This window comes from Halichoerus grypus, chromosome 5 (genome assembly GCF_964656455.1).
Source record: "Halichoerus grypus chromosome 5, mHalGry1.hap1.1, whole genome shotgun sequence".
In the NCBI taxonomy this organism is placed as follows: domain Eukaryota; kingdom Metazoa; phylum Chordata; class Mammalia; order Carnivora; family Phocidae; genus Halichoerus; species Halichoerus grypus.
Window position 1 is genome coordinate 151,916,395 of NC_135716.1, and position 26,389 is coordinate 151,942,783.

At 38.5% G+C, this 26,389-nt stretch overlaps 1 protein-coding gene across 2 annotated transcripts in view; it reads left to right on the forward strand.

Moving 5' to 3' along the window:
* The window catches only part of PIK3R3 (phosphoinositide-3-kinase regulatory subunit 3), a 152,761-nt gene that overhangs the window by 102,645 nt on the left and 23,727 nt on the right, over positions 1-26,389 (forward strand). For both annotated transcript variants that reach the window (XM_036099981.2, XM_036099975.2), the window contains exons 2-5: positions 806-914; positions 3,487-3,585; positions 14,765-14,945; positions 15,592-15,717. In XM_036099981.2, coding sequence (XP_035955874.1) covers positions 832-914; positions 3,487-3,585; positions 14,765-14,945; positions 15,592-15,717 — 489 coding nt within the window. In that variant the 5' untranslated portion in view covers positions 806-831. The remainder of the gene's footprint in view (positions 1-805; positions 915-3,486; positions 3,586-14,764; positions 14,946-15,591; positions 15,718-26,389) is intronic.

Genomic DNA, 26,389 nt, shown 5'->3' on the forward strand with positions numbered 1-26,389 from the left:
CGTTCTGTTTTTTTCCGCCTTTCCATATTTGTAACTTCCTTTTTAGACTATGAGAAAGCTGGTTCCTATTATTTTTAACAGTTGTACTTATTTGATCTATCTCTCTGTATGTACCCAATCTCTTATAGCCATTGCTGCATTCCCCCTGATACCTCTCAGCCTCCCCTCCCCCAAGTAGAAACTCTTCACCCTTATCTGGCTTTGTCCCATTGTATTGGTATGCCGTCTTCTGAGGCCTGTGTCCTCATTGGCTTGGTCTCCACTACTCTGTGCCACCCGGGCCCTGTGCCACTGCCCTTTTTCCTTCATTCAGCTTTAACATCTCATGCCAGGCTGCACCAGTGAGGATCTCCTCCTCACCCTCCTGAAGCTCTGAGATCCTGTGCTGTGCTGCTGCCCTCCTATATGGACATAATCCTCCTTCACCTGCTTTAGGCTCTGATACCAACTCTTGGCCATCATGACCCGTCTCACTTAATGGCTGTTGGACTGAATTATTTGTGAAGGGGTGTCACATTGTCTTTTGAGAGACGATGAAGTTTTTTTGGATATTTGTTTAGAATTAAAAGCACTTTATAAGAAGGAAAAAAAACCCAAGTAACTTGAAAATTTTACCTTTTAGGCAGTGATTGGTAGAGTTCTAGAAGGATTCCTTCTTTGGCTAACATTTAACATAAAATAACACTATTGAATTTATAATTATTTGAATCTTAATGTACATTGGTTAATGAGCTGTTCCTGACTGAGGAAATTAGAAAACAAATAGTAATTTACATCTACAAAATAATATTCATTTTTCTTCTAGCTCTTCCACCAAAGCCACCTAAGCCAATGACTTCAGCCGTTACAAATGGAATGAAGGACAGTTCTGTTTCTCTTCAGGATGCAGAATGGTACTGGGGGGATATTTCAAGGTAACTAGAATGCTACTATAATTCAATGCAGTTTAGAAACAAATCATTTTTGAGAAGTGCCCTACTAGTTGTCATTTAAAGATTACCATTTTAAAAATTGTGCGAATTCTTCAGAAGTTTCTAAATGCTGTCCTTCCACAAGAAAATGACAAGAAAATCTTTAAATTACAGGTGTGATTATTACTTTTAATTCTGTATTAAGGATAGATTTCTGAATAAATGAAACAAAAGATTTAGGATAGCTACATGTGTTTTTCTATAAAAGATAGTTATAGGTACTTCATTTTCTTTACCTTTCTGTGTCTAAGGCAATGGTTCCACAATCTTTGCACGCACAAGAATCAATTGGGGTGTGGCCCAGGAATCTGCATTTAACCTCCCTAGGTGATTTTGGTGCACTCTTCACATGCCTCATTTTGAGAAACAGGACTCTAGAGCAGTAGAATGCTTTTTAGGTAAAATGTGGTTTTGGGAAATGTTGAATCTAGAGAAGGGAAAACATATATATTGAATTTGAATATTCAAATTTCTTGTTTTTCTTGAATTTTGTTTTAAAAAAGACCTATCCATTTCTGTCAAATTGAGTTCAAGGTTGATGCTGTATTCTTCAATATGCTTGTGTTTCTCTTTCTCTTGTCTGTTCTCTTCAACTACCAAAGTGGTACTCATTTCTTTTTTTTTTTTCCTTTGTTACCATTTTAACCATCTTTAAATGTACAGTTCAGTGGCATTAAGTACATTCACAGTATTGTTCAACCATCACCATCATCCATCTCTGGAACTATTTCATCTTCCCCAAAGCGAAACTTTGTACTCATTAAACACTAACTGCCTTTTCCTCCTATTCTCCCCAGCCCTGGGAAGCCACCATCCTGCTTTCTGTTTCTATGAATTTGACCACTCTAGGTACCTCACATAAGTGGAATCATACAATATTTATCCTTTTGTGACTGGCATATTTCACTTAGCACAATGTCTTCAAGGTTCATCCATGTTGTAACATGTATCAGAATTTCCTTCCTCTTTAAGGTTGAATAATATTCCATTATGTTTATATACCACATTTTTATTTATTCATTCACTTGGACATTTGGCTTTGAACATTTGGATTGTTTACAGCTTTTGGCTATTGTGAATAATGCTGCCATGAACACTGGTTTAGAAATGTTTATTCAAGTCCCTGCTTTTATTTTTTTCATTTTTATTTGTTATTTTTTAAAGGGTGGAGGGGCAGAGGGAGAGAGAGAATCTTTTTTTTTTTTTTTTTTTAAAGATTTTATTTATTTATTTATTTGACAGAGAGAGACACAGCGAGAGAGGGAACACAAGCAGGGGGAGTGGGAGAGGGAGAAGCAGGCTTCCCGCAGAGCAGGGAGCCCGATGCGGGGCTCGATCCCAGGACCCTGGGATCATGACCTGAGCCGAAGGCAGACGCTTAATGACTGAGCCACCCAGGCGCCCCGAGAGAGAGAATCTTAAGTAGGCCCCCCCGCCCAACGCGGAGCCCATATGGGCCTTGATCTCACAACTCTGAGATCATGACCTGAGCTGAAATCAAGAGTTGGCTGCTTAGCCGACTGAGCCACCCAGGTGCCCCTCAAGTCCCTGCTTTTAGTTCTTTGGGGTGCATACCCTGAAGTGGAATTTCTAAGTCATATGGTAATTCTATGTTTAAGTTTTTGAAGGAGACTTAATATATTTTATATTAAAATGGATCGGAAAATTTTTGTTATAATTGTACAATAAAAGGATCTATTATATGTAAATACCATTTAAATTTATATTCTAAGACCTTGTGGGTCTATAACTCAAGAGTCTTCTGTGCCCTGCCATATCCTGAGTGTTCTAGTGTTTTTTCTTAAAGTCCTAAACTAACTTTGCAGGAGGACTTTATCATCAGTATAAATTCAAATTGGAGAAGATTATATTGAAAGGTTGTGAACTTAGTGAATTTCCCCCCCTCTGATCAGACACAGCTGCCACTGTTGCTTAAACACAACCTTCTTTCTAAACAGCTGCTGGTTTTTCCTGAAACCCTACAAGTTTAGACCTGCCTAAGGAAGCCCTAAAGGCTTAATGGAAATACTATCCCCTACCGACGGGTTGAAATCTGGAAGAGTTTATTTTTTTTTTATTATTATTTTTTTTTATTTATTTTTTAAGATTTTTTTTTTATTTATTTGAGAGAGAGAATGAGATAGAGAGAGAGCATGAGAGGGGGAGGGTCAGAGGGAGAAGCAGACTCCCCACTGAGCAGGGAGCCCGATGCGGGACTTGATCCTGGGACTCCAGGATCATGACCTGAGCCGAAGGCAGTCGCTTAACCAACTGAGCCACCCAGGCGCCCAGAAATCTGGAAGAGTTTAAAAAGCAAATAGCCCTTCCTTAGATTGCATAATACTGAAAATCAAAACAGAAAGATCATATCTAGGGGGAGGAATTAAATGACCTCTGAAGGCCCCCATAATTCTATGATCTTAGACATACTCACCTCTAACTAGCCTTAGTAATATTTGAAGAGAATAATTGATGATTAATTTTTTTTCATTTTTCCTGTAATTCTATTTTTCAGGGAGGAGGTAAATGACAAATTACGGGATATGCCAGATGGTACGTTCTTGGTCAGAGATGCCTCAACAAAAATGCAGGGGGATTACACTTTGACTTTGCGGTGAGTATTTTTCAGCATTTTGACTAGTGTTCTACTAGCGTTATTTATTTCTGGGTATACAGAGATTTTTGTATTTATTTAAATGATTACACATTTTAAAATATTTTTACTTAGATACACAATTTTTAGTTGTTTGGCTAACTGACCTTTCTCCATACGTTAAATATTTAAATGTCTTATATAAAGATGGCAACAATTTTAATTTTTATGTAGGAATAAAATCCCTAAAAGTAAGTTATGAAGTAAGAATTATACTGTTGACCTTGTGCGAGAAGTAGAAGTCATGGGCACAGCCTGAGGTTATTAATGATATGTTGGGAATCCACCCCTCTAATAACCCTATTATTTTCCTCAATGCAGACTTCAGAGAGTAAAACTTAGCATAGTTTAGGCTGATGAGGATATGTAGAAGATACAGCAATTCTTAGCCTCTGTCATGCCATCCATGTAGAACGGGTGTAGAATCCATATTAGAATTTCCTAAGTGGTGGTGGATGTATCACCTTTTATATTTACAAAGATGGGACATATAATTTAAAAGATTAGGAAAACTGCATCAGATATTTTTACATTTAATTTTAACAATTAAAATAGCCTAATTATAATAAAGTACTGTGATTTTTAAAAAAGGGACTATCTAAAGAAAAATATAATGAAAGCAGCAGCGATAACAACTCCCTTGTACTACACATTTTACATGCAGTATCTTATTATTCCTCACAACAACCTTTGAGGTAGGTATTATTAATATTTGCATTTTATAGACGAGGCAGCTGAAGCTTAACCTGGTTAAGAAACTTTCCTAAAGACCTATAGCTAGTAAATGGCAGAGGATATGTTCAGATCCAGATTTATCTGACTCTTTTCTGCCTTTCTGCCTACTATCTTTAGGAAAAATCATTTATTTTATGCTAGAAATTTGGAGTTTCTGGTAAAGACATTATAAGAAGTTAATACCTTGGAACTTTAGTTGTGTTGAGGAATAATCAAAGTTCTGTAATGATTCATTTGACTCAATTTTCTCCCCCCTGCTCCAGTCAGGCTTCTGTCCTTACCACTCTTACAAGGACTGCTAAACCAATGACCACTTCCGTCTTCTTACCTCACCTGACCTCTTAGCAGCATTAGTCATAGGCACTTCTTCCTAGAAACAGTTTATTGTCTTGGCTGTTGTGACATCACACTCTCCTGATTTTCTTCCTAACTCTAGGCCAGCCATTCCTTTGCTCAATATCTAAATGTTAAGTGTTCCAAGCTTGGAGTTGGGCCTCCTTCTCTTCTCTGTATTGGTTCTCCCAAGGTGAGCTTACCCAGTTCCACGGCTTTAATATACAATTACATGGTGGTGATCCATAAAGCCCATCTCCAGCTCTGACCTCCAGAACTCTACATGCATATATCCACTTCCTACTTGATTTTGCCACTTAGATAACTAGGGGACATATTAATTTGAACATGGTCAAAGAAGAATTCTTGATTTCTAACCCAACTCCTCCTACCCAAACTGTTTCTCTTCTATTTACTTTTTTTTTTCTTCAGAAATAGAACCACCATCTCTATAGTATTCATGTTACAGCTCTTTTTTCCCCCTCTCTTTTCCCTCATCTTCACATCCAAATCCATCATTAAACAAGTTCTGCCAACTTTACCTCCAAATCTATATTTGTAATCTCATTATACTTCTCTACCACCCAACAGTAAGCCACCATCATCTTGCTTGATCTTTTGCAGTCATTTCCTGACAGGCCTGTCAACATCTTACAATTTCTAACCTTCCCCACCCCTGCTGACCATTTTCTGCACAGAAACGAGAGTGATCATTTTAAGGTATGAGTCTGATTACTCTTTTGCTTAAAATTCTTTTAAGAGTTTCCCTACTGCACTTAAGGTAAAGAATTTGGATTTTATTCTAACTTATCTATTTGACCTGGACTTGGTCTACTTCTTATACTTCATTTCTTCCCTCTTCCCTCCCCCCACTACCTTCAGCCTCCCTAGCCTTTTAGTACCTCAGGCAAGTGAGCCTTATTCCTGTCTCAGGGCCTTTGCAACAGGCCTTTCTGATCTTTGAATCCTTGTTTCCTTTTTGTCATTCAGATCTTTGCATAATTGCCACCTCTTCAGGGCTTCCCCAACCACTCAGTCCAAAGTAGCGATCCGAGGATATATATTGCCTCCATTTAATCTTCTGTATGGGCTACTTCTGTATCTTCTCCTTTCCCACCTTGTAGGTCTCACCCCACTAGAATTTAAGTTCTCTGCTATTGGGGACTTTGTTTAATCATTGTTACATTTCCAGACTCCAGTGTGTGATAATGGATAGGCATTAGACAATGGATGCCTAATAAATATTTATTAACAGAATGAATGCCCTCATTTATCTGAAAAATGGTTTTGTGTGGTTTTTTTTTTAAGATTTTATTTATTTATTTATTTATTTGACAGAGAGAGAGACACAGCGAGAGAGGGAACACAAGCAGGGGGAGTGGGAGAGGGAGAAGCAGGCTTCCCCCCGAGCAGGGAGCCCGATGCGGGGCTTGATCCCAGGACCCTGGGATCATGACCTGAGTGGAAGGCAGATGCTTAGCTGACTGAGCCCCCCAGGCGCCCCTGAAAAATGGTTTTAATCCCACACTAAGGCATTATTTTATGATGGTTAGATTCCTAAATGCAACTAACTAAAAGCAACAATTTTTGTATCTTGGGATGAGGAAAAGAGCCTGCAAAAGTTCCATTACTTACCTGAAGTTGCAGCGCTGTTCAGGAACAAAGGCTGGCAAGGGGTCCCACTCACAGCCACCATGAGAATTCTTCTGCTAGAGACCTACAGCTGGAAGGGATCTTTAATACTACCTCATTCAACTGGGTTTCTGCAGATGTTGGAACTCCCTGCATAACATTTTTCAGAGTCATTGAACTTCCATGTTATCTTTCAGTCAGTGGGAGCTGCATCTTCCTTTTGAGGCAGCCCATTTTATGGTTGGGCAGCTTTAAAGTTTAGAGCGTTATCTTTGTGCTGGATATTATGGTAGGACCAGGAATAAGGACATGAATAAGATACAGTTTTACCCTCAAGAGTTCATAATCTCAGTGTGTAATGGTGGAATAGGAGAGATACATATATACTATACCTTAATGCATTGTAGTGTCATGTTAGCGTTCTCCCCATTCACCCCTTCCCCTAACTCCTGGTAACCATTGTTTTACTTTCTGTCTTTGTGAATTTGATTATTTTAAGTATCTCATATAAGTGGAATCATACAATATTTATCCTTTTGTGTCTGGCTTATTTTATATAAAGTAATGTTTTTAAGGTTCATCCGTGTTGTAGCATGTCAGACTTTTCTTCCTTTTTAGGGCTGAATAGTATTCTATTGCATATGTATACATTTTGTTTATCCATTGGTCAATGGACATTGGCAAGAATATTTTAAAGTTTTTGTGCATCTAGCAAAAGGTCTGACATGTAGGTACTCAGTAACTATTTGAAAGGAAAGAATAAATGAGAGAAAGACAAAGAAAAGTTTTCTCAGAGGGAATGACAGTTTAGCTGGGCCTTGATAGATTTTGTTAGGCAGAAAAGTGATGATCGGGGCACCTGGGTGGCTCAGTCGTTAAGCGTCTGGCTTCGGCTCAGGTCATGATCCCAGGGTCCTGGGATCGAGCCCCGCATCAGGCTCCCTGCTCGGCGGGAAGCCTGCTTCTCCCTCTCCCACTTCCCCTGCTTGTGTTCCCTCTCTCGCTGTCTCTCTCTCTGTCAAATAAATAAATAAAATCTTTAAAAAAAAAAAAAGAAAGAAAAGTGATGATCTTACTAGGGTTTAATAAATACTCATAGCTCAGTACTAGTTACTCTGCAGAAGATCTGACAAAGAGTTAACATTTTTGTCTCAAAGAAGCCATAGTCTGGTGAAGGCAACAGGAATAAGAAAACTGCCTTGAATTAAACCAAAATAATAGAAGTTCAAACTGTGCTTTAGGGGCTGAAAGGAAGGAAAGAGATAGCTTGTTGAGAGGATATAGAAAGCTGCCCTTCGTGGAAAAAATTGCATTGCCATGTATCTGGAAGAAGGGGATAGGTTTGGCCATGTCGAAAGAGGGAAGGGAGGTTGCAGGATTAGGTAACAATAGGAACAGAGATATGGAGGTGAGAAACTATTGTGCCCTGTTCTCTGAGCGGCAGTCCCATTTGGCTAGAGGGTTAAGTCCGCAAGAGGAACAAGTGATAGGGGATGGAGGGTTGGAAAAGGGTCATGTTAAGGAGGGCCTTGAATTCTAAAATGTGGAGTTTGCATTTAATATTATAGGTAGGCAGAGGAAACCATTGCATTTTTTTCAGCAGGGAAGCATATGATCAGACTCTATTTGAATAGAAAGAATAAAAGAGGATAGATACTAGTAAAAGGTTAGAATATCATGAATCATTGGGGTGCTTGGCTGGCTCAGTGGGTAGAGCATGCTACTCTTGATCTCAGGGTCATGAGTCAAGCCCCGCTTTGGGCGTAGAGCTTACTTAAAAAAAGAAAATTTAAAAACATAGAATATTATGAATTGAGAGGTAATGGTGATCCAGAATAGAATTTATTCTTTAATCATTTAATATTTATGGAGTGCCCACAATGTTCTAGGTACTATTCTAGGAAAAGGAAATGATGAACAAGCTGAACATGGTCTCCTGTCTATAGTGTTTATATTTGGAGGTGGAGATAGGAGTAGAGGAGAGGAAGACACAATAAACACATAAAAAATAACTTCACAGTATATGAAATGCTATATAGGAAATATACCTGATTATGTGATAGGGATATAGGGAAAGGGAATTTAAGATAATTTTGAGAAGGAGGTCTTCTGTGAGGAAATGACCTCTGAAAACTGAAGGATATGTAAGAACCAGCCAGAAAAGTGTTCCAGGAAGAGGGAACAGAAAATGCCAAGACACTGATTTTGGAAAGATTTGGTGGATCCAGTGAATACAAAGACTGCTGTGGCTGGCTTATAGTGTGAACCACAGAGTGGTAGGAGATGAACTTGAAAGTGGGAAGGAGGCAGATGCATAGAGCCTAATGAGCCATGGTAAGGAATTTGAATTTTATTTCTAAGTGAAAAAAAAAAAAAAACTCACAAAAACCACCACCAAGAAAGCGTTTTAAGCAGGGGAATGAAATGATGGAAAGGTGGAATACACTATTAGCCAGGATAGCAGATCTAGGAAAGGAGTTGAGGAGTCAAAGTAAGAGGCAAAAGACAGCTAAGAGCACAAGGGATTTAATAATAGAGTAGGTATGAGGTTGAGGGGAGAGTTAAAGATGACTGGTTTGAGCCTGCTGGGCTTAGAATGAATGTGCCATTTATAGAAATAGGCAAGCCAGGAACAGTTGTTTTATAGAGAACAGGGGAAAGATGTTGATTTTTACCTGCTCCAGAACTTCCAGGTAAAAATATATCTAGAATATAGCTAGAAATGCAGATTTAATGCTTTGAGGAGAGCATAAAACTGGAAAAAGATTCAGATACCATCTACATAGAGTAAATGGAATTTTGAGGAAAGAGTATATAGAGGGAAGAAAAGGTAGAGGCTGAAGACAAATATTTTTAGGGACTGGCTGTGTTTAGCAGCGGGAAGGAGCAGAGGAAGAATAGTCTAAGAGTTTGAGAAAAGTGTAATGTCATAGAAGTCATGGGAGGACAAAATATTAAAAACAAATGGGGGAAGGAGGAAGGGAAAGTAGAAATCTCAGCACTGCAAAGAATCTGAGCCTGGGGTAGAGGGAGGAGGCAGGCAGAGTCTGAATCAAGTAAAAGTTGTTGGTGACCCTCAGGGTGCCTGGGTGGCTCAGTCAGTTAAGTGTCTGACTCTTGATTTTGGCTCAGGTCATGATCTCAGGGTTGTGAGGTTGGGCTCCGTGCTTGGCATGGAGCCTGCTTCAGATTCTCTCTCTCCCGGGACGCGTGGGTGGCTCAATTGGTTAGTCGTCTGCTTTCGGCTCAGGTCATGATCCCAGAGTCCTGGGATCGAGCCCAGAGTTGGGCTCCCTGCTTGATGGGAAGCCTGCTTGTCCCTCTCCTCCCTGCTTGTGCTCTCTCTCGCTATCCCTGTCTCTCTCTTAAATAAATAAATAAAATCTTAAAAAAAAAAAAAAAAGATTCTCTCTCTTCCTTTGCCATCCCCCCTCCCACACTCGCTCTCTCTCAAAAAAAAAAAAGTTGGTGACCCTCAAATGAGAGGAATGAGAATTAAATCAGACTGTGAAGGGTAGGTGATAAGGAAATAGAAGTTTTCCAATTCAGTAACTGTTTTTTTGTTTTTTTTTTAAGATTTTATTTATTTGAGAGAGAGGGCACGCGTGTGAGTCAGAGGAGGAGCAGAAGGAGAGGGACAAGCAGACTCTGTGCTGAGTTCAGAGCCTGATGTGGGGCTTGATTCCATGACCCAAGATCATGACCTGAGCTGAAACCCAAGAGTTGGATGCTCAATCTACTGAGCCACCCAGGCGCCCCCAGTAACCATTTTTAAAAATAGTATTCATTGTAGAAAATCTGCACATTTAAATCTTTTTTTAAAAGATCTGTTTATTTGAGAGAGAGAGAGAGAGCAGGGGTTAGGGGCAGAGAGAGTCATAAGCAGACTCTGTGCTGAGTATGGAGCCCAATGTGGGCTCGATCTCACAACCCTGAGATCACAACCTGAGCCGAACCAAGAGTCAGGTGCTTAACCAACTGTGCCACCCAGGTGCCCCTGGATAATTAAATCTTTAGGAATCTGCTATATGCCAGGCATTAGGCCAGGTTATAGGATATGAGAAGGAATAGCGTGATTCTTCTGTTTAAGAAGAGTACAGTGAGGGAGAGAGACATATAATTGAAAATTCACCATTCTTGGGGCACCTGGGTGGCTCAGTCAGTTAAGTGTCTGCCTTCAGCTCAGGTCATGATCCTGGAGTCCTGGGAGTCCCAGGATTGAGCCCTGCATCAAGGCTCCCTGATCGGCAGGGAGTTTGCTTCTCCTCTGCCCCTCACCTCACTGGTGCTCTTTCTCTCTCATTCTCTCTCAAATAAATAAAATAAAATAAATCTTTAAAAAATTCACCATTTTTTAGTTCTTTCATGTGTCTACTTCCCTCCTTCTCTGCTTAAGAGTCCATGATCTATTACTAAAATTAGTCTTGTGAATATATCCTCAGTAAACTTGTTCCTCTTTTCCTACACTGTAGTCATCCAACTCTGTTCCAACACTGTTAAATTAAACTCTGTATCTGTTTCTTGCCTGTACCTGGGTAGCTAAATGTGGAGAATACACTGTGCTCACTGGTGACTACTAATCTTAAGTGGGCCTTTAGTATAGTTCAGCTAAGTTTCTGCATTTCTGCAATTGGCTTGCTCTCCCACTTTCCAAGATGACAATTTCATGTGTTCTTTTTTTTTTTTCCCCTTCAAATCAGCAACTCATCTCCCCCCCTTCTAACTAAAGAAATTGCTTCCTGGGGCGCCTGGGTGGCTCAGTTAAGCGTCTGCCTTCGGCTCAGGTCATGATCTCAGGGTCCTGGGCTCAAGCCCCGCATCAGGCTCTCTGCTCAGCAGGGAGTCTGCTTCTCCCATTCACTCTCCCTCTGTGCTCTCTCTCTCTCAAATAAATAAATAAAATCTTAAAAAAAAAAAAGAAATTGCTTCCTGTTTCACTGGTAACTTTGAGGTAGTCAGAAGATATCTAACTCCCTCATGGTCCTGTTGCCACAGCTATCAACATATATACACCTGAATGTGAATACCGTCTTTCTCCTGTTCCAGTGGATAGACTGTTCAAGTTTTTGTCTAGGATCCACATCATTACTTGTGGGCTAAATCCCATCCCTCTATTCTGTTCAAGGACATAACCCTAGTAATTGTCCTTTTTCTTTGGCGATCAGTAGTTTTTGTCTCTCTACTGAGCCATTCTTGTCAGCATATAAATATGTGATACTATCGCCCATTTAAGAATAATAAAGAGGGGCGCCTGGGTGGCTCAGTCGTTAGGCGTCTGCCTTCGGCTCGGGTCGTGATCTCAGGGTCCTGGGATCGAGCCCCGCATCGGGCTCCCTGCTCGGTGGGAGACCTGCTTCTCCCTCTCCTACTCCCCCTGCTTGTGTTCCCTCTCTCTCTGTGTCTCTCTCTGTCAAATAAATAAATAAAATATTTAAAAAAAAAAAAAATACACCATGCTTGGGGCACCTGGGTGGCTCAGTCGTTAAGTGTCAGCCTTCGGCTCAGGTCATGATCCAGGGTCCTGGGATCAAGCCCCACATCAGCTTTCTTGCTCAGCAGGGAAGCCCGCTTCTGCCTTTCCCACTCCTCCTGCTTGTGTTCCCGCTCTCACTGCCTCTCTCTCTGTCAAATAAATAAAATCTTTCTTTTAAAAAAATATACCATGCTCTTAGTTCTCTTTTAACTTTATTAATTGCTCTCTCTTGGTTTCCTTTGCTGGTTCTTCCTCATTTTCCTAACTGCTAAACATTGGTGAACCCCAGGACTTAGACCTTGGACCTCTTCTTTTGTTCAGCTATGCTCATTTCAAGTAATATCTATAGGCTGACAGCTCCTGAACTTTAGATTCTTCAAGTAGACTGCTGGATCATCTACTCTCAGATGTTCACTAGGCATCTCAGACTTAACATGTCTAAAAACAAAATATTTTCCCCCTTTAAACATGTTCTTTTTATATAGCCTTCTTCATTTCAATAAAAATTCCATTCTTCTAATTGCTTAAAGTAAAAAACTTGAAATCATCTTTATGTTGTCTTTCTCTTATACCCATCCACGTCCATGTCCATGTCATCGGCATGTCTTGTCAGCTCTCTCTTCAGAATATATTCAGAATCCCACCACTTCTCACTACCTCCTCTGCTACTATCCTTGTTCAGGATGCCATCATCTCTTGCCTAGATTATTTAAATAGTCTCCCAGCTGATTTTTCTAATTCTACCCCTGCTCACTTTGACAGGTTTCTTCTTAACCCAGCAGTTAGAGTGAGCCTTTTAAAATACATGATAGATGATACTATTCTGCTCAGAATCCTCCTGTGTCTCCCCATCTTACTCAGTAAAAGCCAAAGCTTACAGACTGTTACATGATCTGAGCTCCTTTTACAGCTCTTCTCTCCTACTAGTATTCTCCCTTTGGCTCATTCAGCCCCAGCATCACTGGCCTTCTTGCTGTTCTTTGAACATGCCAACCATGCTTTTACTTCAGGGGCTTTGTTCTTGCTGTTCCTCCGCCTGAAACCCTTTCCCCCTAGGTATCTGCTGTGCTAGTTCCCTCACTTCATTTAAGACTGTGCTTAAATGTCACCTGAATAGAGTGGTTTTCCTTGTGCAACATATAAAATAGCAAACCCTCTACCCCCAGAACTATCTCTTTCCTTTACTCTGCTCTGTTTTTTTCCATAGGACCTATTACCATTTGATATATCTAGTTGTTTATTGTTATGTTTTATCATAAACTAAGTCTGGCTTGTTCATTCCTATGTGCACCGTACCTCATACAGTTCCTGGCACATAGTAGATATTCAAAATAAAGTTTTTTGGGTTTTGTTTTGTTTTTTTTTACTTTTTTTTTATTTTTTATTTTTTTAAAAGATTTTATTTATTTTTTTGACAGAGAGAGACATAGCGAGAGCAGGAACACAAGCAGGGGGAGTGGGAGAGGGAGAAGCAGGCTTCCCGCAGAGCAGGGAGCCCGATGTGGGACTCGATCCCAGGACCCTGGGATCATGACCTGAGCCGAAGGCAGACGCTTAACGACTGAGCCACCCAGGCGCCCTGTTTTGTTTTGTTTTAGAGTGGGGAGGGGCAGAGGGAGAGGGAGAGAGAATCTTAACCAGGCTCCATGCCCAGCGTGGAGCTGGATGCGGGGCTCAGTCTCACCACCCTGAGATCATGACCTGAGCTGAAATCAAGTCAGATGCTTTACCAACTGAGCTGCCCAGGCACCCCAAATAAAGTTTTTTTGAATGAATGAGTGCCTTTTAACTTTTCTGTAGCAGAGAGACCAGCTTGCATTTATTGTGAGTGTATGTATGGGTGTACCTACCTATAGTAACTACATGTGATTAGGTGGTTCTTCTAATGTACATTTTATAGGAATAGTTCTTCATTCATCTAAATACTGACTTTCTATAAGCATTATTAAATCATTCCATATATTCAAAGCTATTGTGTTTGACCTTTCACAAATCCCGATGCCTCATTTATCATGTGTAAATAGCATGGCATAAAGAGATGTGGAGATGTACTTTTCCCCCCATTAAGTCTGCATGCTGTTATAAGAAGAGTTGAATGGGAATGGTGCAGTGTTTTGCTATGATAGAATGAATCAACCTGTTGTGGTTTGATTATACTATGTGGGACTTGGAAAACACTGCCATTTTAAGCTTTGGGTATAAATTATCTTTAAGGGACCATTGTATATGACTCAATAAAAGTGGTCTAAACTATTTAAGCATCAAATTACCTCATTCTAATATAAATGGCTCTTCAAAAGCTATGCTTTATAAAACAGTTGAATGACAGTTGAATCATTTACTTATTGTGATGGTCTAAATAAATAGTCATTTCCAAGAATTATAAGCAAATATAAAAGACAAAATAATGTAAGGTGCTAGATTAATTACTCAGTCATAAATCATTCATGTTTATGCATTCACAATAAAACCTTGAGGGTGTTGGTGATTATGTGTGACACATGTTTATCATCCTCCTTCATACAGAGATGGTCTGCTTCTCCTCACAGACACACAACCTCGTGTCTTTAGGTCCCAAAGAGATTGCCTCTGTTCTTCCTGAAAAAATATAAATAGGATTTAAATTAGAAAATTCATTCAGAAAATAAACAAAAGATATAATTTACTTCTGTTTTAGTTATTTTTCTTAAGTGACTATTTTTGTTAATTTTGTTGATACTGACTGCTGGTTAGGAATATTTGCCTTTAGTAACCAAGATATTTTATAGACAAATGAAATAGTTGTAAAAATAATAAGATACTGTATATACTTTTACATAATTATATATGCCTTTTCACCTGTTCCAATCTGATTAACCTAGTAAAACTTGTTTATTACGAGACACTATACTTTTATATCTCCATATGAAAGTAGTACTTTGATAGAATTTGGGGGAAGAAAATCTACAGTTGCTGTCTTGTTCACAGGAAGGGAGGCAATAATAAGTTAATAAAGATCTATCATCGAGATGGTAAATACGGCTTTTCTGATCCTCTGACATTTAATTCTGTGGTGGAGCTCATTAACCACTATCATCATGAATCTCTTGCTCAGTACAATCCCAAACTTGATGTGAAGCTAATGTACCCAGTGTCCAGATACCAACAGGTATGATTATAGAAGTTTCTTTTTTTTTTAAGATTATTTATTTATTTATTTGAGAGAGAGAGAGAATTAGCAGGGGGGGTGGAGCAGAGGGGGAGGGAGAAGCAGACTCCCCACTCAGCAGGGAGCCCAATGTGGGGTTCGATCCCAGGACCCCAAGATCATGACCTGAGCCAAAGTCAGATGCTTAACCAACTGAGCCACCTTCATGCCCTATAGAAGTTCTTGATAGCTATTCAACAAGTCATTTTTAACATCGTTTCATTTTAATTTACCAGGCTTATCAGTTAAAAAAAAAAAAGAAATCTAGTCATTTTAAATTTCCTACTTAAGATTTAAGATATTTTTGGAGCTTATTTTGTGACTACTAGCCCTTAATAGCTTGTTGCATGTACTTATTAACTTTATATAAAAATACTTCTGTTTCTGTTTCCTATTTATACTTCATTTCTTAATTTTTCAAGTATTAATTATTTTGATGTGATCTAAAGGCTGAGTGTTAACAAAAGGATTTAGTGCTTTTGCATGCTTACTATTAATACAGTGGCTTAAACTTACAGTAGAAATGCAATTTAAAAATAAATAGATGTGGAAAAATTCATGTGTCAGAATTGTTAACATTCTTTATTTCTTTTGTTTAACTGTACAGGATCAGTTGGTAAAAGAAGACAACATTGATGCAGTTGGTAAAAAACTGCAAGAGTACCACTCTCAGTATCAGGAAAAGAGTAAAGAGTATGACAGGCTATATGAGGAATATACCAGAACATCCCAGGTTAGTAAATATTTGTTGTTTAGGCCAGTAAGTATGCAATGCTACAGTTACATCAGATTTTCTATAATTCACCTGACAGTCCTTAACTGTCTTAATATCTTGAACAACCTTTTTGAGACTGTGATGATACAAATTCTTCTCCCATTCATAAATCACTTTTTTATTGGTTAAAGGTATAATTTTTTTCAGTTAGTATTAACTAGGATAAGGTTTGACTGCAAATGACAAAAAATAACAATAGCAAAGGCTTCAGATAGAAATTTTTCTTTCATGTATAGGTGCAGTACCAGGGATATTGTGTCAACTACACAGTCATTAGGGCTTAGGGTTCTTCTGTTTTGATGCTTTGCTATCTGTAGAAGTTGGCTTACTCCAATATCAGCCATCACAACAATATTCTAGCAAACACGATAGAAGAATAAGAAGGAAAGTTTCCTGTTTTTTTTTTTTGAAAGTTTCCTGTTTTTAAGGCTACTTCCTAGAAGTACACACTGCATCTACTTTCATCCCCCTGGTAAGACATGGCTGCAGATTACAACTAGCAGCAGGGAGGCTAAGAAAGCTAATTTTTATTTGGTCAGGTATACTCAACTAACATTTGAGAGTTTACTGAGGAAGAAGGAATTAATGGGAATTATGAGACCACTAGTAGTCTTAACCACAGTTTTTAGATCATAAATCTTTTTTTTTTTTTTTAAGATTTTATTTATTTATTTGACAGAGAGACACAGCGAGAGAGGGAACACAAGCAGGGGGAGTGGGAGAGGGAGAAGCAGGCTTCCTGCCGAGCAGGGAGCCTGATGCGGGGCTCCATCCCAGGACCCTGGGATCATGACCTGAGCCAAAAGCAGATGCTTAACGACTGAGCCACCCAGGCGCCCCCATAAATCTTTTTTTTTTTAAGATTTTATTTATTAGAGAGAGAGAGAGAGAGAGCAAGTACAAGCAGGGGGAGGGGCAGAGAGAGAGGGAGAAGCAGACTCCCCTGCTGAGGAGGGAGCCCAACGTGAGGCTTGATCCCAGGACCCTGGGATTATGATCTGAGCTGAAGGCAGACGCTTAACCAACGCCAGCCAGGTACCCCAAGATCGTAAATCTTAATAATATTTCTTTTATCATATATATGCGATAGAACAAAATTCTGAAGAATACTCTAGTTCTCTTCCTAGAACTTGTTTTCTTAGTTCTTTTCCTAGAACTACTTTTTTATTTTTATTTTTATTTATTTATTTATTTTTTTAAAAGATTTTATTTATTTATTTGACAGAGAGACACAGCGAGAGAGGGAACACAAGCAGGGGGAGTGGGAGAGGGAGAAGCAGGCTCCCTGCAGAGCAGGGAGCCTGATGTGGGACTCAATCCCAGGACCCTGGGATCATGACCTGAGCTGAAGGCAGTCGCTTAACCGACTGAGCCACCCAGGCGCCCTAGAACTACTTTTTTAAAAAAATATATTTTATTTATTTGAGAGAGAGTGGGAGAGAGAGTGAGCACAAGAAGGGGGAGGGGCAGAGAGAGACGCAGACTCCCCGCTGAGCAGGGAGCCCTTGGGCTAGATCCCAGGACTCAGGGATCATGACCTGAGCCAAAGGCAGACACTTAACCAACTGAGCCACACAGGCACCCCTCCTAGAACTACTCTGATTCTTTTTTAGTTACACTTGAATTGGTTTAATTTGCCCTGAGTCATTACCTAATATATAAAAGGTGCTGGGAATTTTTATGAAGGTGCAGGTCTTCAGGGAAGTTTATCCATTGCAATATTTGGGTCAGTAGTGGCCTAAGAAAATATGTCTAACTGGGTTTCTTATCCACAGTCTTTTGATTATTTATTTATTTTAGGATTGTTTATTTATTTTGGAGAGAGATTATTTATTTATTTTAGAGAGAGAGAAAGTGAGTGAGGGTCCACATGCTCAGGGTGAGTGGCGGGGGGGTGAGGGGGGGTGAGGAGCAGAGGAAGAGGGACAAGCAGATTCTGTGCTCAGCCATTGCAGGGCTCAGTCTCACCACCCTGAGATCATGACCTGAGCTGAAATCAAGAGTCAGATGCTTAACCGACTGAGCCACCTGGGCTCCCCTTTTTTGCACATTCTTTTGAAACACGGGTTATTACTTTGAACATCAAATAACTTATAGAAGCATTAGTCTGTGTTGATTAGTCCATGTTATGGTAGCATTAGTCCATTCTACTAAATTCATATTGAATTCTCAGTGCCATAATAACTTGGCTGAATCCTTTATTGGACATAAGAGTAATGGATTTTTTCTAGTGTTTGTTTTCTGTTGTGTTTGTTATTATTACTGCTTTTTATTATTTCCTTTTTTTTTTGCTTTCAATTTATTTTTATTTTTTTTAAAGATTTTATTTATTTATTTGACAGAGAGAGACACAGCGAGAGAGGGAACACAAGCAGGGGGAGTGGGAGAGGGAGAAGCAGGTTTCCCATGGAGCAGGGAGCCCGAGGCAGGGCTCGATCCCAGGACGCTGGGATCATGACCTGAGCTGAAGGCAGATGCTTAACGACTGAGCCACCCAGGCACCCCTGCTTTCAATTTAATTTGCTTTTCTTTTACTATCTTAAGGTGAAAATTTTGTTCATTGGCTTTAAAACTTTCTTATTTTCTAAAATAAGCATTTAAAGCTATAAATTTTCTTCTAAGCACTGCTATAGGTACATCCTACAAATTTTGTTGTACTATTATTTTCCTAATTCAGTTTTAAATATTTTCTAATTTCTCTTGTGATTTCTTCTTTGACCATATGTTCTTTAATTTCTAAATATTTGGGGCTTCTCTGGATACTGTGTTATTTCTAGTTTAATTTTTTTGTAGTCAGTGAACATAATTCATTAAGGTTGCCATCATTTGAAATTTATTGACTTATGACCTAGTACATGCCTTATCTTAGTTAACTTGCACACTGACATAGACTAATAATGTTGTTGGTATAGTGCTCTTTCAGTTGTTAGTATAGTCCTCTATAAATATCAATTAGGTCAAAGTGATTTATGGTGTCATTCAGATATTCTATATCTTTACTGATTTTTTTTTTTTTACTAGTACTGTCAGTTAATTAGGAGTCTTAAAGTCTCTAGTTACCATTGTAGATTTGTCTATTTCTCTTTTTAGTTCTGTTAGCTTTTGCTTTATATGTATTGTAATTCTATTAAGAGCTTACACATTAATAGTAAATTTACTCCTTTATAATATGAAATATTCCTCAGAGCGCCTGGGTGGCTCAATTGGTTGAGCGCTGGACTCTTGATTTCAGCTCAGGTCATGATCTCAGAGTCGTGGGATTGAGCCCCTCCTCCTCCACACTGAGTTGGCTTGAGATTCTGTCTCTCCCTCTCACTCTGCCCCTCACTCCTCTCTCACACACGTTCTCTCTTTCTCTCAAATAAATAAATAAATCTTTTTAAAAAATATGAAATAGTCTTCTTTATATCTGGTAATCTTCCTGGTCTTGAAGTCTACTTTTTCTAATATATCTCCATCAGCTTTTATACAATTAATATTTGCATGATATATTTTTTCTGTCCTTTTACTTACTTATTTTCTGTCCTTTTACTTTCAATGTATTTGTGCCTTTATAGTTAAAGTGCATTTCTTTTTTTTTTTTTAACATTTTTTTTTTTTTAAGATTTTATTTATTTATTTGACAGAGAGAGACATAGCGAGAGAGGGAACACAAGTAGGGGGAGTAGGAGAGGGAGAAGCAGGCTTCCCGCGGAGCAGGGAGCCCGATGTGGGGCGTGATCCCAGGACCCTGGGATCACGACCTGAGCCGAAGGCAGACGCTTAACGACTGAGCCACCCAGGCGCCCCATAAAGTGCATTTCTTATAGATAATAATATATAGTTGGGTCTGGCTTTTTAAACAATCCAGCCTAACAATCTCTGCCTTTTAACTGGAGTGTGTAATCTATTTGTATGTCTTGTAATTATTGATATGGTTGGGTTTATATTTACTTTTTTGCTATTTGTTTTCTTTTTGCTCCATCTGTTTTTGTTCCTCAGCAACTTTTTCATGGTTGTCTTTGCGTCAAATGTTTTTTAGTATTCCGTTTTGATTCCTCATCTGGCCTTTTAGTTATGTCTGTCTCCTTTTTTGTTTTCCTATAGGAAGTTGCTCTAAAGATTACAACATGCATTCTTTCCAATTTTAGTATATGTGCTGCCAAAGTGAGCACACAACATGCATTCTTAATCACAGTTACTTAAGTTCATACTGTACCATGTAGCATGTGAACATAATAACTGTGCTATTATATAATTCTATTTCCACCTCTTATTACTGTCATGTATTTTATATCTACATGTTAACTCCATAATTTATTGTTATAATATTTGCCTATTCTAGGTACTTTATATAAATGGAATCATACAATATTTGTCCTTTGGTTACGTCACTAATTATAATGTTTTCAAGGAAAATCCATGTTGTAGCATATATCAAAGTATCATTTTTTATGGCTGAATAATACTGCATTGTATGTGTATGTGACATTTTGTTTATACATTCATTTATTGATGGACATTTGGGTCCAGTTTCTGGCTATTGTGAATTATACTGCTTATGAACATTGGTGTACAAATAACTGTTCAAGTCTCTGCTTTCATTTCTTTTAGATATATACCTAGGGGTGGAATTGCTGGATCATATAGCAGTTCTATATTTAACCTTTTGAGAAACTGCCAAACTTTTCCATACTGGCAAAACTATTTTACATTCCTACCAGCAATGCATAAAGATTCCAGGTTTTCCACATTCTCTCTAAGACTTGTTATTTTTTGTGTTTTTACTTCAATTTTTTATAGCCAGCCTAGTAGTCATGAAGTGATACTGTTTTTGTTATTGTTGAGTTTTAGGTTTTTTTTTTTTTTAAATCCCTTATCAGATACATGATTTTCAGATATTTTTCCCATTTTGTAGGTTGTCTTTTTGCTTTATTGATATCCTTTGACATGCAAATGTTCTTAATTTTTATGAAGTCCAATTTGTTTTTTCTTTTGTTGCATATGCTTTTGGTATCATATTCATGAAGTTGTTCCAAATCCAGTGTCATAAGGATATTTTCCAATGTTTCTTCTAGGAGTTTTTTGTTTTTACTCTTAAATTTGGATCTTTGATCCATTTGGGTTAACTTTTATATGTGGTGTGTTAAGGTTCCAGCTTTATTTTTTACATGTGAAAATACATTTTCCCGGCACTGTGGTCCCAACACCATTTCTCCATTGAATGATCTAGGGATATTTGCTGAAGTGAGACATTGATCATAAGTGTGAGGGTTTATTTTGGGGCTTTCTATTGTATTCCATTGGTCTATATGTCTATCCTTATGTCAGTACCATATTTTGATTACCATAGCTTCTTAATATTGAAACCAGGAAGTGTGAGTGTTCCAAGTTTGTTCTTTTTCAAGATTGTTTTGGCTATTCTGGGTCCCTTTCAATTCCATATGAATTTGAGGTTCAGTTTTTCTATTTCTGTAAAAAATGTGGTTGGGATTTTGATAGCGATTGCATTGAAACTATATATCACTTTGGGTAGTATTATCATCTTAACAATATTAAGTCTTCCAATCCATGAACAAGGATGTCTTTCCATTTATTTATGTCTTCTTTAATTTCTTTCAGCATTTTTTTTTATTATATCTTTCAGCATTTTTTTGTAGTTTCCAGTATATGAGTTTCTTACCTCCTTGGTTAGATGTATTCCTAAATATTTTATTCTTTTTAATGTTGTTGTAAATGGAATTATTTCTTTAGTTTCTCTTTCAGATTATTCATTGCTAGTGTATAGAATACAGTTGATTTTGTGTATTGATTTTGCATTCTGCAACTTTGCTGAATTTATTAGCTCTTACAGTTTTTGGTGGATTCTTTAGGGTTTTGTACCCATAAGATCATATCATTTGAGATAGTTTCACTTCTTCTGCTGCAATTTGGATGTCTTGTAATTGCTTTTCGTTGCCTAATTGCTCTGGCTAGAACTTCAGGTATTTTGTTGAATTAAAGTGGATATCATTGTCTTGTTCATGATCTTAGGTGGAAAGCTCTCCCATTTCACCATTGAGTATGATGTTAACCTTGTGTTTTTCATATATGGCAATATTAGTTTTCTATGTCTGCTGTAACAAAGAATGACAAACTGGATGGCCTAAGACAACAGAAATTTATCATCTCACTGTTCTGGGGGCTCTAAGTCCAAAATTAAGTTGTTGGTGGGGCCCTTCTCTTTCTGGAGGCTCTGGGGAAGAACCTTCATTGTTTTTCTTAGCTTCTGGTGGTTGCTGGCAGTCCTTGGCATTCTTTGGGTTGGACACATCACTCCAATTAATGCCTTCATTATCAATGATATTCTCCCTCTGTGTCTCTCTTTTCCCTTTTTATAAGGATATTAACTAATCATTGGATTAGGACCCATCCTAATCCAATATGATCTCATCTTAATTCACAGAAGACCCTATTTCCTAATAAGGTCACATTCTAAGGTCCTGAGGATTAGGACTGATCATATCTTATGTGGGAACACAATTCAATCTATAACAATGGCCTTTTATCATGTTGAAGTTTCCATTTCTAGTTTATTGTTTTTATCATGCAAGGGTATTAGATTTTGTCAGATACTTAGTCTGCATCAGTTAAGATGATCTGATCATGTGGGTTTTTTCCTTCAATATATTAATGTTGTGTACTGACTGATTTTTGTATGTTGAACCACCCTTGCATTCCTGGGATAAATTCCACGTGGTAATGGTGTATAGTTACAGTACTTTTAATATGCTTTTTAATATTTGCTAGTATTTAGTTGAGGATTTTGCATCTATATTCAAATGGGATGTCATTCTATAGTTTTCTTTTCTTGTAGTCTCTTGATCCAGTGTCAGTATCAGAGTAATGATGGCCTCATAGAATGAGTTAGAAAGTGTTCCCTCTTCCCTCCTCTTCTAGTTTTTGGAAGTGTGAGAAGGATTGGTGTTAATTCTTTTTTTTTTTTAAGATTTTATTTATTATTTGAGAGAGAGAGTGCACAAGAGGGGGTAGGGTCAGAGGGAGAAGCAGATTCCCCACTGAGCAGGGAGCCCAATGCAGGACTTGATCCTGGGACTCTAGGATCATGACCTGAGCCGAAGGCAGTCGCTTAACCTACTGAGCCACCCAGGTACCCCTTAATTCTTTTTTTTTTTTTTTTTTTTAAAGATTTTATTTATTTGACAGAGAGAGACACAGCGAGAGAGGGAACACAAGCAGGGGGAGTGGGAGAGGGAGGAGCAGGCTTCCTGCTGAGCAGGGAGCCCGATGCGGGGCTCGATCCCAGGACCCTGGGATCATGACCTGAGCCGAAGGCAGACGCTTAACGACTGAGCCACCCAGGCGCCCCCCCCTTAATTCTTTTTTAAATGTTTGGTAACTTCACTAGTGAATCTATCTGGTCCTGGGCTTTTCTTTGTTGGGAAGTTTTTATTTTTTTTTAAGAGATAATTTTTTTAAAGATTTTTATTTATTTATTTGACAGAGAGAGAAAAATAGCAAGAGTGGGAACACAAGCAAGGGGAGTGGCAGAGGGAGAAGCAGGCCTCTTGCCAAGCAGGGAGCCTGATGCGGGGCCGATCCCAGGACCCTGGGATCGTGACCTGAGCCGAAGGCAGACGCTCAACAACTGAGCCACCCAGGCGCCCCTGTTGGGAAGTTTTTGATTACTATTTCAATCTCCCTATGGGGTTAGAGGTCTGACTGTCTGTCTGTCTGTCTGCTTTTGTAGTCTCCATGCCCAGTGTGGAGCCCAGTTCGGGGCTTGAACTCACGACCCGGAGATAAGACCTGAGCTGAAATCAAGAGTCCGATGCTTAGGGGCACCTGGGTGGCTCAGTCAGTTAAACGCCTGATTCTTGATTTTGGCTCAGGCCATGATCTCTGGGTTGTGAGACTGAGCCCCGTGTCAGGCTCCACACTGGAGCTTGCTTAAGATTCTTTCTGTCTCTCTTCCTCTGCCCCAACCCCCACTCTCTCTCTCAAAAAAAAAAAAAAAAGACACTTAACCAACTGAGCCACCCAGGCACCCCATTGTAGGTCTATTTAGATTTTCTGTTTCTTTTTAAGTCAGTTTTGGTAATTATGTGCTACTAGGAATTTGTCCATTTCATTTAGGTTATCCAATTTATTGGCATACTTTTTTTTATAGCATTCTCTTACAATATAAATTTCTGAAAAGTGGCTAGTATTCTCCCTTTAAACTTAGAATTTAGTAATTTGAGTCTTTTTTTTTTCTTAGTCTAACTAAAGGTTTTTCAATTTTGTTATCTTGTTAACTAATTTTTAGGGGCACCTGGGTGGCTCAGTCAGTTAGGTGTCTGCCTTTGGCTCAGGTCGTGATCCCACGGTCCTGGGATTGAGTCCCATATCTGGTTCCCTGCTCAGTGGGGAGCCTGCTTCTCCCTCTCCCACTCCCCCTACTTGTGCTCTCACTCTCTCTCTCTCTCATCAAATAAATAAATAAATAAGACTTTGTCTATAAAAAAAAAAATAATTTAAAAAAATAAAATTTTTTTTAAAAAGAACCAATTTTTAGTTTTGTCAATTTTTCTCTATTTTTCTGTTTTCTATTTCATTTATCTCTCTAATCTTTATTATTTCCTCCTGCTAGCTTTGAGTTTAATTTGCTCTTCTTTTTCTAGTTTTTTAAGGTATACAATTAGATTATTGATGTGAGATTTTTTCTTTTTTTAAAATGTAGGTATTGACAGGGGCGCCTGGATGGCTCAGTCAGTTAAGCATCCGAGTCTTGATTTTGGCTAAGATCATGATCTCTGGGTCATGGGATCAAGCCCCGCATCAGGCTCCACGCTCAGTGGAAAGTCTGCTTGGGATTCTCCTCCTCTCCCTCTACCTCTCCCTCTGCTCATGTGTGTGCTCTCTCTCTCTCCCTCTCTAAAATAAATAAAATCTTGGGGCGCCTGGGTGGCTCAGTTGTTAAGCATCTGCCTTCGGCTCAGGTCATGATCCCAGGGTCCTGGGATCAAGCCCCACATCAGGCTCCCTGCTCAGTGGGAAGCCTGCTTCTCCCTCTCCCACTCCCCCTGCTAGTGTTCCTGCTTTCGCTATGTCTCTTTCTGTCAAATAAATAAATAAAATATTAAAATAAAATAAAATAAAATCTTAAAAAAAAAAAGCAGGTATTGACAGCTATAAATTTCCCTTGAGCACTGCTTTTGCTGTATCCCATAAATTCAGTATGCTGTGTTTATTTCTTAATTATCTCAAGGTATTTTCTAATTTCTCTTCTCATTTCGTCTTTGATCCATTGATTAAGAACGTGTTGATTTCCACATATCTGTGGGTTTCCCGGTATACCTGAGAAGAATGAGTATTCTTTGCATCTGAAGCAAGTCTCTTGTAGACAGCATATGGGTAGATCATAGGTTGTTTTTAATTTTTTTTTTTTTTAAGTAGGCTCCACGCCCAGCGTGGAGCCCAACATGGGGCTTGAACTCATGACCCCAAGATCAAGACCTGAGCCGAGATCAAGAGTCAGATGCTTAACCGACTGAGCCACCCAGACAACCCGGGTTGTTTATAATTTTTAATCCATCTGCAGTCTCTGCCTTTTAGTTGGAGAGTTTAATCCATTTACATTTAAAATAATTACTGATTACTGGTAAGGAAGGACTGACTTCTGGCATTTAGTTATTAGTTTTCTATATGTCTTATGTGTCTTTTGCACTTCAGTTCTACCATTACTGGATTTTTTTAGTATTTAATTGATTTTTTTGTAGTGTACCTTTTTTTCGATGCCCCGCTTCTTTCCTTTTCTTTATTTTTTGAAGTTTTTCTTAGGAGATACCTTCGAGATTATAATTAACATGTAACTGCACAACAATCTAGTTTCAATTACAACTTATTATTCATATTGGCAGTGGTATATAAATACTTTGCTCCTATACATAATTGTTCTTCTTTATATTGTTATTGTCATTGATTACATTTTCATATATTGTATGTCCATTAACATAGATTAATAATCATTGTTTTATGCATTTGTCCTTTAAATCTTATAGAAAAAAAGAGTCACAAACCAAAAGTACAGTACTACTTGACTTTATATTTATTTATGCAGTTAGCTTTACCAGTGTTCTTTATTTCTTCATGTGGCTTTGAGTAACTGTCTAGTGTCCTTTAATTTCAGCCTGAAAGTCTTTAGCATTTCTTGTAGAGCAGATCTAGTGGTAACAAACTCCCTCAACTTTTGTTTATCTGGGAATATCTTAATTTCTTCTTCATTTTTGAAGGATGGTACTACTTGGATATAGAATTCTTGATTGACAGTCTTTGTCTTTTAAGACTTTAAATATACCATCCCACTGCCTTCTGGCCTCCATGATTTCTGATGGGAAACCAGCTATTAATTTGATTGAGGATCCTTTGTACATGACAAATTTCTTCTCTCTTCCTTCTTTCAAGATTCTCTCTTTGTCTTTTGACAATTTGAGTATAATGTAAAATACATGTTTCTTATATCTTTGTCCATAGTTTATAATTGTTACCTGTGGAAAGGTCAGCCATGAGCTATTCTAGTATTACTGTAACTCATGGTTTCTTGTTTTGGCCCTAGTATTTATACTATTGATTTTCCAGCCCAAAGCCACTGATCTTATTTCCAAGCTAG